General features: G+C 38.3%; 1 protein-coding gene across 3 annotated transcripts in view; it reads left to right on the top strand.

The window, feature by feature from the left end:
* The window catches only part of TFDP2 (transcription factor Dp-2), a 52,651-nt gene extending 38,324 nt beyond the window's left edge, over positions 1 to 14,327 (top strand). For 2 of the 3 annotated variants that reach the window (XM_065073008.1, XM_065073009.1), the window contains exons 11-13: positions 917 to 1,083; positions 6,202 to 6,307; positions 7,216 to 14,327. In XM_065073008.1, coding sequence (XP_064929080.1) covers positions 917 to 1,083; positions 6,202 to 6,307; positions 7,216 to 7,399 — 457 coding nt within the window. In that variant the 3' untranslated portion in view covers positions 7,400 to 14,327. Of the gene's footprint in view, positions 1 to 916; positions 1,084 to 4,960; positions 5,154 to 6,201; positions 6,308 to 7,215 lie in introns of those variants that run through there. The other variant, XM_065073010.1, reaches the window with a different exon arrangement.
* Positions 14,328 to 15,184: the final 857 nt, after the last annotated feature.

Below are 15,184 nucleotides of genomic sequence, written 5' to 3' on the forward strand. Positions count from 1 at the left end.
TCTTGTTCTTGGAAAGGGTGTAGCATAATCAGGAGAGACACACAGGAGGGTATCAAGAAAGCCTGAAGGTACGAAAAGGCTTTCACAGAAGGACCGCATGGACTCTTTGGCCTAGAACGAAGACCCACCAGTGAGTTATCTTTTAAAGATCGTACCTCACGGATGGGTTGCTTTTCCAGGGATAAAGGTTTTGTCAGTAGAAAATGAGGTACTGAGAACTGGCTTGATATTGTAATCTGTGTACTAGTGCTGTCCAGGCTTTTAATAGCCTGTGATCACAGCATAAGGCCAGTCTAGATGCCTTCTTAAAGCTATATTAAGTTTATGTCACTATTTCCATTTTTATATGCAATGAAACACATTTTGAGAGTCCTGCAGCAGGAACGGTAGGTTGCAAACACACAGGACTCTGAACAGACTGCATTGCTAGCTGCATGCAAAAAAAGCCAAGTTCTACCAAGGTAAATAGGTCAGTTCACAGGAGGAGTGTTGCACAGTAGAAAAGAAGTAAAATGTAAAAGAAGGAAAAACAAAATAGTTATTTTGGTGACAGGGGTCCAGGTAGCCTTTAAAAGTGTTGGATTTAGTACAAGAGAAGGTTCATGTTCAGTAAGGCCTCCCTCTCCCCTTTGCATCTGTTTAATGAGGTAGAAAACGTTAGACTTTCTTCCTGCAGTGGTGAAGTTACTGTAATTGAGAACGTGCCATTTTAAATCCTGCAGGCCTGCCAGTCACAGAAACAGAAGAGGAAAAACAGTTGATTTTTTTTTTCTTTTTTTGAGGACCCTTCACAGATAATGAATAATCTGGATACGAACCTCAGTGCGTTCCAAAAAAGCAATAAAAGAAATATAGGCAAAAAAAGGCATAGTTGTGCTCTCTTCAAAACCATCTCACTTTGACTTTTTACATGCAGATTTGAATACCTCTTTAATTTCGACAACACTTTTGAGATTCACGATGACAGTGAGGTGCTGAAGAGAATGGGAATGTCCTTTGGGCTTGAGGCAGGCAAATGTTCAGCTGAGGACCTAAGAACTGCAAAATCACTGGTGCCAAAAGCTTTAGAAGGCTACATCACAGGTAAGTTAGAGTAGACTTTTAAATATTGTTCCTGATCAAATCCATAACATTAGTTAACAGAACAAAATTAACGATACTAACCTCCATAGGTGTGTGACATTTGAAATTTATGGGAGCCAGTAGGGTTTGTACAAAAATGAGTTATTTTAAAGTTAGTTTTGGAAGAACTATCACAGTTGTCCTGTAAACTTAAGTAACACTGATTTATAACAACAAACTTCTGAGGGAGCTGCATTATGAAGAAGTTATTTCTTAAATAACTAAATTGACACTATGTAATAACTGTGGATTTGTGGAGGGGCAAACTGGAAGGCGGCAGCTCTTGCCAAGTTTGGGAAGAAAAGGAAAGAAAAAGAGCATCTTGAAGTGGTTGAGTGTAATCCATAGGTGACCCAGCTGCATTGGCACGTTACTCGCCTGAGGCAGGGTGAGCTCTGCTAGGAATTCTCCGCATCTCTGTCCAGGTGGACACGCCTCAGTGTACTCTCAGCCCGTGAGTGGTGAGCTCCACCATTGGGTGGTGTTACCCAATGAATTATGAATACAGACCTTCATTTTTGAGAGGAGTTGCCCTGACTTCTCTACAAACTAGGCTTTGGTCTTGTTTAAATTACAGTAGTATAAAACTGTGTCTTTCACAAAGGGAGGTTGGAAACTTCAAATATTTGACTTAATTTTTTAAAAACTTTCCTAAAGTTGACTGTCTTCTGTTGGCAACATTTAATCTTCAGGATATTTTAAATGCAGGGTTTATATTAGAAACGATATTTTGTTTTGGTAGGAAAAATACAGTTAAGTAGTCAAGAAGCTGGACAGGTTGGTTTGTATTCTTGATTTTACTATATGAGGGAATTAAGAATGAAACTGTTGTTTAACATTCATGATGTCAAAACACTGCTGGATATAAATCAGAATTTAGTTACATTCACTGAAATTAGTACATTTTAAATACCTTAACATTTCAAACTACATCAAATGTGCTTATGTTTATCAACACTTGTTTGTGTTTTCCTGGTTGCCTTGTCCCATGGGTTTTAAAACTAAGATTGCATATTTTAATTTCAGTCGGTTTTGAAATTACACACCAAGCCTTTATAAGGCTGCACTGGTGCCAAAAAGAGAGTTTGGAAGACATCTTGATTTGTTCCTTGCAGGTTCATTCAACTAAAATTATTTAGAATGTGATTTACTAACAATATAAAAAAGGGGAAAGGAGCAGAACCCACATCTCTCAATAGTGTTGCGATCTTCAAGTCAATTCATTGCTCCCATGTATCGAGGAGCAAACTAAAATTTCTATTTCATTTTAAATCTGCATTTATCTTCAGAGTAAAGGGTTTCCTTACATTTGCAATAGAACCCTGTGTCATTACATTATTACTGAGTAAAACCAGCTTTTAAAGATTAAGCAATAAAACTACATGTCTAAACTAGTGATTAGTAGTTCCTTTTAGTTTCTTTTGAAAAAAATTCAGCCACACCAATGTACTGCTGCTGGGGTTTTTTATTGAAAGCATTAAAGGCAAAACAACTGTGATGTTCCTGTGCAAGTGAGAAACAACTATTTACAGTACTTTGTTTCAAGGAAAATAGACAAAACCAGGTTCTAAGATTGCATATTCTTCAGGAATGTTGTGATTAGGGTTATTTCCCTAGTTAGCAGAGCAGCAGCCAGAAAGCTGCCTCGAATATTCATCATAAGAAATGTATTGATTTTATTTTTTACTCAAAATGCATGGAGGCAAGTAATGTACTCTTCAGATATGGGTTACATTCAGATGTTTCAGCCTCTGAAAGAAACGAGTCCAGAAGTATTGTTACTAGACTATGTACATTTATTTTGAAGTTTTCTCTGTTGCTTCCAACTTAATCTACATATAAGAGTATGAATTGCACGGCAGATGTTCCTATTGGCAGTAGCTAACAAATAGGAGAAACAGATTTAAATGTTTGGCACAATATTTGAAAAGCCAGCATTTGCCTGGTTACATATTTACGGTTAAGTATAACTCCTCATTTTAACCTTGACAATCTTTATACACTGCATCTTACGCTGCAAGAGCAGTGAAATGGAAGGCTCATCACCAGGTGTTAGAATTCATAGTTACCTCCACAGCTCTCCTGATAGCACTTTTAAGTCCATTAGCTTCCATTACTACTATACAAGGAAAGCAAATCAAGGTCTCTTATTTATTCACTGAATAATTTTTTCAAAATCAAGATTAAAGTTCTCCCACACTAGCTGACTTCATTAACTCCACTGCTGTAGAAACCAGTCCTGTTCTAATATGTCTTAAGTAGGTAATTTCCTGTATAATGTTAGTCTGACTGTAGCCTAGTCATCGTTTTAGCAGATAGTTAATGACTTCCAAGCACTAACAACAGTTTGTTTTGTAATGCTTGCCAACAGGACTGGAAAACAGTTGAAAGAATCCAAGACTAAACCAGTTCAGTGAAAGAAATTTAAAGTTGACAGAAAATCTTGGACCATCTCAGCTTTTAAAAAAGTAACTTGTGGTTGCATTAAACAAACCAAATAATTTGCTTGGAACTGCTGAACCGATGTGTGTATCAGCACCTTACTAGTGGATTTTCTTTCCAGGAGGATCATGTGTTTTAGCCACTCTTCAAGTGCCCTAATTTGATAAAAATAGTGTCTTCTAGGCATTCTATAGGTTTCATAATGCTTTATCAAAAAAGTGTTAGGTTTTCTTAAAATATATATTAAGTACTATATTGATATGATCCTCAGGTGTCTGACTGCCATCAAAATCAGCAGAAGCTTAGGCATATTAATACTATAAACAAAATTATATCTATGTAAAATGATGTTTGTAACACATTTTTCTGTTGCTCGATTCTCATAGTTGATGCAGACTTCTAAGACTGACATGATTTGATCTTGTTTCCCAAAAGGGAGCAGGAGTACAGAACACAGCAGCTTAACTATAACTTATACTAAAAGTTAACATTAAAGCGTTGCTTTAGCTAAATCGGTAATTCAGAAAAAGTGATGGACACACAACAGACTGCACTGCAACCACAAGACTTGCCAGCTCTTACCATGGAAGGAGCAGTGTTATTTCTAAGCACCAGATTAAGATGGCATCCCCGAGTCACACTCCTCTTTACACATTGCTACCCATTTCTTCATTTTGACACAGTTACTTTCGTCTGCCCTCTTAATAAGCTGGTTCAGGATACAAAACTGCAGGCTCTTCATCTGGCAGATGAGTTTCTGATGATTTAGCATGTAGAACTATCTAGCTAAGGACTCAAACTAGAATAGTTCAATATGTAATATATAAGTTCAATATGTAATATAATAAAATATAATATGTAATATTATGTAATATAATAAAATATAATAAATATAATAATAAATACATATAAATAATAAATAATTAATGAATAATAAATATAATAATAAAAATATAATAATCAATAATAAATTATGTAATATAATAAAATATAATAGTTATATAATAATTATATATAATATATAATATATATAATTATATATATTATATATATAATATATATATTATATATATTTATATATATTATATTATATATATATTATATTATATATAATAATTATATAATAGTTCAATATGTAATATATAAGGAGGGCGGAAAGAAATATGGAACTGATTGAGATAAGCATAAACTCTAGTAGAACCATATCCAAAGGAACATCCTGTGCCTTTTAAGCCATGCATATATAACCAGTATTTAATGCAAAACCAAGTCCTGCCTTCATCAGCTGAGTCTTCACTCCTAGAAAGGAGACTACAGATGACAAAAAGCAGGAAATAAAAGTCCTGAGGCACTAATAGGTGCAGTAACACCATCCCATTTGTGTGTATCCCACTAGGGCAGTGGGCAGAGAAAGTGGTGCAGTTTAGGACCTCTAGATTACACCACTTATTTGTCCCTGCATGAAGAAGCACTCTGTGATCTACCTGCATAACAAGCCTGGACTGGAAAGCGGGCTGGAGTTGGAACTGAAGAGATAAGAGTATCCATTGAATGAATGCGCTCGTTCAGCTATCCTCAGTAATCCTGTGCAGCACTTCTGCTTGTGCATTAATGACTCAAGGCTAGTGTGGGTATTCCTTTACAGCCTTCTCCTGTGAAGTACAAATCTCTACCAAGTATATCTCCTACAAGAAAAGTCTAGTTCCTAACAAGGATGCCACTCTTCAATTGGACTGTACCACCTTCGGAAGTTTTTCCAAGCTGCTGTCCCTGGTTCATCAGTGTAGCTGTTAGTAATTGCTCTGCTCTGCTAGAAGTAGTAAGGCTTCTCATTGTAGGCAGCCTTCTCTTTTGACAGTCCTTTCCAGACAGCAAATGGCTTCTTAAACTCCCCAGCTTCCACAAACTTCCTCTTTGCCCTGGCTCCTCAGAGCCCTCTGCAACATAAAATTTAGAAATGTAGGGCAACTAAAGCATAAAGCAGGGATGTGCATCTATGAACCTTCTTTCTGCCTTATGTGTAAAATCCACACTTTACCTTGCTCTTCAAAAAAAAACCAAAACAAACACAACTGACTAGCTATTATCCCAAAATGCTAATAAAAGACAAGATTACTAGCAGTGACTTGTTATTCTTCTGGAATATTAAGCATGTACATACAGGTACACCCCTTCAAAAGACCAGGAAACAACACTGATACATCTCTAATCCATTCATTAACCTAAATACAATACAGACATTCCATGCGGTTTGGCCTTCTCCTGTGAAGACAGGAGACTGTCAGAACATGTTCTCTGTAAAAACAAACCTGTATTTAGGGCAATCTTAATGAAAGCCATCCAGCTATGTCCATATTCAACTAGTCTTGTCTATTCCAGCCTCACAGATCACCCTAAAGCTGCCAGCATCTAGTGATTTGTGCCATGTTCCAAAGCCTCTGCTAACAAGTCTCCACAGCACAAAACAAAGTAGCCTGTGAATCCCCATGGACAATGAGCCAATTTACGTGGCTGTGACAACCTCCTTAAAACAGTCCCTGTGCTAGGCATACACTGTCAAGAGAATACAAAGTTGAAGACTGTAGAAGGAAGAAAAAATTAAGTAACTATTGTAAACACAATTATGCTGTCTTCTAGATATGTCTGCAGGATTTTCGTGGATTAACCAAGGGTTACTTTCAAGCTCAGCACAAGCAGTTTCTCAGTTAGAGGTAGCAGGAGGCACTTCAGATGCTAAGTCAAGGTAAATAAAAATCTTTTTTCTATTCAACGATAGCAACATATGCTTGTGGTACTTTCAGTAACATCGCTATTTCATGCCGTTTACATGCAGGAAATGAGATGTTTTATATTATCGTTAATTTTTGATTTTGAAAAAGTCTCTTATTCTGTCTTCCTTGATAATTATATTTAAAAGGTCAAATCAATATGCTTTGAATTTTGAACACACTAGCTCTTTTGTATCTGTGTTTCAAAAGAACAGAATCACTTCCAAGCCTTTATTATTAAAAGCAGAGTTTTTCTGATTAACCTCAAGTTCCAGCCTGGGCATGAACTATAAACAGATAATTACATATGGGAAAAAGCCTGACAGTGTAATACTTCCGAAGACTACAAAAGAATATTCAGTGTCTAAATGCACTACTGCCTAAGCTTTCATGAAACATGTTTAGTCCACAGAGTCTAATAATAATTTTAAATTAAAAACTAAGCAGCAAACAACCACCCCCAACAAAAACCCAATCGGGGAAAAAACCCTCAACAACCATATGTTGCTTGGAGTTTACACGTACCTTAAAAAATGGAAGGAAAGATTATTCTGGAACAGGATCTTCCTCATGGCATTTAATAGCTTGATTCAATATTCCAAACATTTCTGTGTATTGACAAAAGTGTGATGGTTTTATTCTTTAAGCTTTCTTCAGCTTGAGCAATTCTACTAGTACAAAAAAAAAAGCCACACAATAACCTTTATGCAACTTTCCAATATTTTAGCAGTTTTCATGACTATTAGCTGTGTTACATGTAAAGCTTTTGGATTTTTCCTTGGTAGTAGCATTTACTTAACTAAAGGAAAAGCTGAGGCCAAAAAGAAAGCTTAAAACTTAATGAGAAATCCTCTAAACTTCAACATTTCTGTTGTTTTGATAGTGAGAATCCAGGGTTGTGTTTGGATGCTGAAGTGGCCTTAGCAACCGGGCAGATTCTTGCCCCTAGCAGCCAACAGTCCAGCAGCGCAACATCACGCTACTCTGAGTCACGGGGAGAAACGCCATGCTCCTTCAATGATGAAGACGAAGAGGATGAAGATGAGGATTCTTCCTCCCCAGAATAAGGACAGTAGAAAATGGAATATACAAAATGCTGCTCATAAATATTCTGAACAGGAGCTCCTGTTCGGATTTTACTTAAGTTTCTTGCCTTGGTTTCCACTGTATTCAGTGAAGCAAAGTGGAAGCTTCAAAGCAGATTCATCCACAGCTGAAACTGAAAACTTTTTGTAACTGAACACAGAGCGACATGCAGACACAGAGCAAAGTGGGTTTTTATCAGCTCTAACCAAGGAAAAGAACAAAGTCCCTGGAGATTTGGCAAAGTAAACATCAAGTTCACATTTTCCATTTTGGGACATTCTGTCTCAAGTCTGTCTTCCCCTTATCTTTACCAGATGGTGAAGAAAACAGAGTCAGTCCACAAATGCCAATTCTTGCATTGTCTTTTGGCTGTGCTACCTTTAGAAAAAGGGGGAGAGAGCACACGCGAATGTGCTAAAAGAGCTATTTAAAACTATCTTATATGAAAATTGTTCTAGGGAAAAGGGGCTGTTAGAATGTTTGCTTTTTTCTGTTCAACTTGCTGTATAGAAGATTCTTAAAGTAATATAAATTGCAAGTGATTAAATGAATCTCGAAATAGTTTAAATCCATTTTAGATACTCTAAGACACTAGGTATGTCTCTTTTGGAAGGTTCATATGTTCATTTATACTGCAGATCTAATTTATTATAAATAAGTGATTATTCTTAGCCATTATTAAACTGTCAGGATAAAAACAGCAGTATTCTCTGCACCAGCTTTTTTCAAGGAAAAAAAAGTTCAAAAATTGTATTTCTATATTATAGTGTATCCAGTATAGCTTCTCCTTTACTGTTCTAACTCTGTAATCCCTTTGATTTTATAGCATGTGTTGTTTTTTTTAAGAAGGCCTTTATGTTAAGGATCTCAGGCAGCATGCTTTCAAGCGGTATTTTCAAATTCAGGATGGGCAGGTCACATAACTCTCAAAGTCATAGGTTGAGGCTCTTATGAAAAAAATTACATTTCAACAACCCATCATTTCATGTTTTGCATTCTTGTCAGCTTGGATTATGATAAACTGACTTGCTTCAAGTGAAGCCCTGTGGCACTCACCTTGATGTGCCAGTAGTGTCCAAACCGCTTCTTCAAATAACTTGTGGCAAAAATTGCACAACACGAATCCCATTTGAACTGTTAAATTAGCCTTGCAACAGGAGGCTCCGTGTTCTGTAGTTAACATCACAGCCAATCATAAAGACCTTTAAAACAAACAAACAAAAAAACAACCCAAAACCAAAGCAAAATACACTGCAGAGATGTACTCTTCCCATGGTGTTCTAACATCCAGTATGTTAACTAGTCTCGAAGTTAACTACTTTAATTAGGCAAATCCAGTTTAAAATAGTGATATTTCTTTTTAGTTTCTATACTGCCTGTAAATAGTTGACCTGCTGCTAAGTACCAGTGTGTTCGCTCTCAGAGCTCCGTGATGTTGGCTCTGTTATTTAGGTACGAGATCAGGCAGCGCTGATACTGTTATTTGCTTGAGCCGTGTACCCCGGGAGTGCTGTGGCCGTTCCTCCAGCGCAGCGTGGGGTACGTCCGCGTGCAGTTTTACAGACAAACCTGCACTCGGGCAGCAAGCCCGAGCTAGTGCGGTAAGCTGAGGCTCCAGCTGCAGGGCTCCCTGGCTGTTGCGCAGGAGTTAGCACACACCTGGCTACCTATGGGACAGGTAAAACCGTGAGGAGTATACAAGCACACCTGCATGTTTGCATTGAAAATTTGGAAACTTTTCACAGGTAGTTGGAACTCCTGCATTTGAGAGACAGGGCAGCACCGTTATTTAGGTCCAGCTCTTGACTGAGCAAGTAGAGTCATCTCACACAAACAAGTTTCAAATGCACAAATTAAAAGAATTCTTACATGCCTACCGTGTTACTCACCCTCTGGGCAAGACTGTTAAGACTGTCCTGTGCTCACAGGCAACACCAGACTACGGGATTTACACCACCTCACTTCAACCAAATCTGTAACACTACCTCTATAGGAAGAAAAGCTTTACAAATACAATATAATAAATAATATTCTTGCTGAGTCAATGCACTTGATTGATGTGGCTTGCTTGTGAAATAAGAGGAGAAGGTAACATTGTCCAGACATATTACTATGGAATTATCAGCTTCATGAATGACATTTCATTTAAACAGATAATTGCTTTATTCTTAAAAACCCATTGTTTTCTTAAAAATTTTTCATCAGCATGTACTGGAGAAGGCAGATCAAAAATACCTGATACATGCAGGATCCTAAGGAACTCTTAAAGAGGGGTGTATTTTTAAAGTTATTATTTCCCCCTCCCCACCACATTAGGGGCACATTTAACTTTATACCTTCTTCAATAATAATATAGGAGCACATAACATTTATTTAGACAGTTGAACCAGCTCTTTAAGTTATTTTTCTGAAACTATGAAGTTGAATACAAAGGATAAAACAAGTTAGAACATTTCAAAGATACTTCAAAAGGAAATTATTTCCTTGGGATTCTTTGTGCCAAGTTCCAGTTGAGAATGAAGTGCAACTAAAGCACTGTGGTCTTGGGGTTACATTACATTATGGGAACCAGCAGAATTTTAGGCCCTAACCAGCCATGGTGGCTGGTGTGTGATCTCAGGCAAGCCCTTCAGTCATTCTTGTTGATCTTAGCTGACATATTGAAAGAATAAAACCAACAGGTACATGCAAGACCTCACAAAATGCAGCCGCTGCATCTGAATTGAGCTCTCACCAACTATGAGCAAAGGGACTGAGAATATTAAGCAACCACACAGCTCCCACTAAGCTAACAGCAGCAGCAGGTATTTGCCGCAATTAAATGCTCATCAGCACGACTGGTTTTCCCATTCTCCATTCAGTTACCATCGGCCCCTCGTGTCTCGTGCAACACTCGACATCCATTGGTATGAAACAAGTAGCAACTGGTACTAGTGGTATCTCTTATAAGACAAAGTTCACATTTACATGCAGGTCATGTTTCTGAGTCTTGGAACACTATTCCATGCTTATACATCCAGAAGGCACCTGGCTGCAAGCAATGTAATACTGTGTGTAAATGCTTTACATATATTGCAGTAAACAGCTTCATTTCTGGACTGACTTTATAGTGCCTGAAAAATCTAAATTTGACTTGGAAAAACATGTCAGCAGCACAAACTAGAGCAAAAAAAAAATTGAGTGGGAGACTGCATTTTTCTGTTCTGTGGAAATCTGACATAATGTTTGTGGATTTGTGTATTTAAAATTGTATTAAGGTGTGCCAGTCTTCTCCTTTCAACTCTGGAATTAATGGCAATAATCCACCCAATCCAAGAAAGTGTGTATATTTAAAAACTAATACCAGTTTAACTGAAGGCAGGATTTTAACTAACTTCATTAAACCTCGTACATGCCACACTGTAGACAAGTCCATTTTGGCTAAGGGTTTTGGTTAGTTTGTTGAACTATAGCTTGAAAATACTCCACATCCTTCTGAGCTGCTGGAAACTGCAGAACACCCACAGGACTTGTGCTGGTCAGCCAAGTCAGCCTGAAGTAACATTATGTAAAAAGGCCTAATAACCACATCTTAATTTTTAAGAAAAAGACCAAACCAACCAACAAGTTCATACATAAAATGCTTGAGTTTAGAATTCTACAGGTAAGGTTTTAAACATCAAGTGCTCGCTCTTCTGACCATATCCACTGTATTAATTTAAGCACACAGCTGAAACTTAATCACATTTGAACACCGGGAAATACTCATTTTTATAATTAACTGGCTCTGTTCAGCTGAAAACATTCAGGCAGTTTATGGAGAAGACTGTCCTTTCGGGCAGTTAAAGGCATTTTGGGTTTGGATTAATTTAATAGCAAAGCTAGTAACCACAGGCTATGGTATATAGTAAACATACAAAACAAGTTATTTTCTGACCAACCCCCCTAATTTATATCTTTTCGTTACAAGACTCTCTCAGGGACATAAGTATTTTAAATAACCAGATAGAAAGAAGCTGAGAAAAGACTATATGAGCATTTTAAAGTTTTTATTTAAAATGTTCTAGTAATAGTCATACTTTGAGGTGCCATCCTTCTGCTCTACTACAAGCTTAATTAGTTTTAAATAAATAAATGCTGCAGTTGAGTTACTCCAAGGCCTGGTATATTGTACAGCTGAAGGCGTCTAAACCTTCAGCCCTGGGAAACGGTGCCTCTTGCAGCGCTGCTGATGGCCAGGGAAGAGGCTAAAGACTCTTGGTCTGTTCATGGAGTTTGGGTTTTATTTTAAATATGCTACTTCTTGAATTCTGACTTATGTCTAGAGGCAATATGCTAATAAATAATTTATAATTTCTCATTATCACAGATGTGCTCTTGCAAGCATGTTACAGCTCTAAATACTTATTTTTCCGCTGGCAGGTGTTCATATAACCAAATCCTGATACCATGAAAATTCCTGAAACTCTCATGCCTTAGACTTAACCAAGTTCCCAGATCAGCTGGTGCTGACAGTTTGGTGAGGAAATGTTCATAGAAGCAGCCCCAAAGTAACGACGGAAGGCGCTGGTTATTGCAGCTGCTCAGAGAGTGCATGTTCATTATACATCTTTAATACTCCTGCCTTGTCTGGCCTACCCCAAAGATCAGCCAAAACCAACATTTCTTTTTTGCTTACCTCTTTTTTGACAGTACCCAAGAATCCAACATTTAGGATATCCGCCTAAGCTGCAGGACACAAAAAATCCTTGCTCAAAATTGTGCAGAAGAAACACCTAACTGTCCAGATGCCAGGAGAAAGCCCCCACTTAGGAACAATACGGAGCAAATTAATAACTTAATTTTTCCTTTCTCCGATAAGAGAAGCGGGCTGGCCTGGATCAGCTCAGGGGCTCTGTAAGAGGGCCATAATTCCAAGCAGATACAGCAACCTCCCAGCAGCCCAGATGTGCAGCTCTTAGTATCAGCTACAGTAAGTGGCAACTACTTCATCTTCTGACTTCTCTAAATGCCGTTCTTAAATACTCAGTGCTTTCCAGGCCTAGGCAGTTTAGATATATCAACACCATGGGATAGCAGGATGCAGCTAGGTAAAACTTCAATCCAGTTGTAGATATAAATCAAATTCATCTATGCAGTATATAGGAAGCTTTTTCCGAGACAAAATGGGTCTCTAAGTGTGGCTTCTTTTTAGCCTATTCTCATTATCCAGGCTGAAACAGAAATGAATCCCTAGCAGTGTCTGGTTCTCGTGCCTTCCATGCAGCAGCAATGGCACACCCCTAACAGCAAGGCAGCTCTAGAGGAAAAACCACCACATATCCAGAGCCCTTCCCATTGACATCTTCAGGTCACATACAATTATTCTGAACAGCCACAAATGTTGAAACATTGACCATAAAAGATGAAGTCCACAAAATTGGTCTCATTTTTTTTTGGTGGGTTTGTTAAATCCCTAATGTAAATTTAACAATTAGTAGATTTGGTTACACTAATGAGAGATGAAGTGGATCTCCCAGAATTTCCCTCAAAAATCACCAGCCGAATCACAACCCACCACACAAGTTTCTGGCACACTCCCTGGTCCCTAAAGCCGGGCTGTATATATGAAAAATACTTCAGAGACTATATGCAAATGTTACGACACTGTATCTCACAAGCACCTACTGTGAAAAAATTAATCCCATTTTGAACCAACCTGTAAGCACACGGGTGTGAGTTCATCCTCTTTCCTCAGCTCCCGGCTGCAAAGAACGCCCGTGGTGTCAGCAGTAACCCCGTGCAGGCACCGCTTGTACACACCGCGAATCTGCTGAATTCTGTCTGGTCTGGCAAGAGCCGGACCGCTGGCACCGAGCTGACGCCGACGTGCACAGCCCAAGGCACGGAGCCACCGCAACGTGCCGCGTGCGGCAAGACGGCAGGTGCATCCGTCCATCTGTCCCCCGTCACCCCAGCGCTTCTTAAAATCCACTCTGCATGGAAGCAAGTTCCTTTTCGTATTTAAAATGCAGAAACCACTTGAAGGTCCATTAACTTTTAAATCAATGGAGACTTTTTTTTTTTGAGAGAACACAGAGAAAGCTACTTTGTGACCTCGTTCAATGCTGAACTCAAAGGAGGGTTTGTAAATGTGGTAGGTGGGAAGAAAATAAGCACTGACAAATCCATTTTATGAGGATGCTAACTATATGGGATTTGAAGTTTTAATTAATTTTTTAATCCACTCTTATTCTCCCCCTCCCCCAACATACGTATTGGCACAAAGTGTCACACAAACACTTAGGCAGAAATTTTTCTCCCTTGTGCTTAACTCCCGAGTCTTTGGGAACGTCAAAGTTGCCCATTCATCTTTTAAACAACTTCCTGCATATTTTTGAGTTCTCCATAGATTAGTTTCTAATTTAAAGGAAAGCAAAGTTTTATTTTTGCAGAAACACTGCTATTAAGCTACGCTGATTTTGTTTGTCCTGATCAAATAGTGTTAATTTCTACTACCACACTGTACATGGCTAGGAGTAGTGTAAAAAAGAATGTGGTAGTATTATATGTGCTTTAAACACTGACAAAGGTATAAAGAAAAATACATATACAAAGTTTTACTTTCCTAATAGGAACACTGGCATTAGCAAATAGTATATTTGAACCAATAGGAAATATTACTTTGAAGTAGCGAACACTTTGTAAATAAAAACTTGTTATTTTTATAATGGAAATTTTATAGAAGAAGCTATTTCTGTATACTCAGTTGATCCAATGTTTACTGAAAATGCTGCAAGTGTGAACTGTACGTTGCAAAATGGGGTGGGGAGCAGGCAACGCTGACTGAAGTGAAAACTATGTACGCCCGGGAGAAAAACATCCAGCGGCCTGTGAGCAGGTGTGTAAAGCTTCACTGTACAAGAACTGAATAAAAGAATTTCAAGGCGACAGGATTGGGCTTGTGCTTGCAAAAAACATTGTGGGAAAAAGGCTGCTGAGAGTTAATGTTGACAGTATGTGTATCTCAGTACAAAAAAATAAATCCAACAACGGAATCTCCTACTTTTTGATTTAATGTCCAGGAAATATTGCATCCCTTGGTGTTTTGAAAATAAATATAAAAATCTAGCACTTGCAGCCTTATTTGTTAGTTTACCGCTCTGAGAAACTTACTACATCATTACCCAGGGAAAGATGCTGGACTTCTGAAATGGTTACATTTTGACACAGTAACTCACAAAATGTTTAGGAATCTTACTGTCCGTATCTCAGCAAGACACGGACCCCATCTGTACCTAGGAGAGGCCTCGGAAGAGCCAGTCGATGTCACATCAAATCAAATGCACGTTTCACACAGGCTCTCTCGTTCCGTTTCCTTAAAAGCATGATGTCCTACTGAAGAGAGGAGGGGGTTGAGAGCGTCTCCTCTGTGTGCCTCCCCCTGTCCTGTGGACGCCCTTCCAACACCTATGGGCTCTGAACTTACAGCCTTCCAACCGCCTTCCCATGTTTAGGTAGCAAGAATCCAAACAATAAGAACTATGGGGGCACTAAATACAGCCTCTCTTCATCCTCTGTGTTGGTTTTCCAACTCTATGAAATATAAAAATACCAAGTAATTTCACAGTGCTTGTTTTTCCCCACATGCACAGAAGACCCATGACTAAATATTTTGAATCTCAAGCCAGCTGAAAGTAAAGGTTAAAAGACAAGAGGAAGCCACTTGGAGAACTGTAAATTATTTCTTGTGTAATAAACAGAAACTCCAGCACAGACCCCTTTCATTTAAAATGCATTGGCATATT

This window comes from Columba livia, chromosome 9 (genome assembly GCF_036013475.1).
Source record: "Columba livia isolate bColLiv1 breed racing homer chromosome 9, bColLiv1.pat.W.v2, whole genome shotgun sequence".
In the NCBI taxonomy this organism is placed as follows: domain Eukaryota; kingdom Metazoa; phylum Chordata; class Aves; order Columbiformes; family Columbidae; genus Columba; species Columba livia.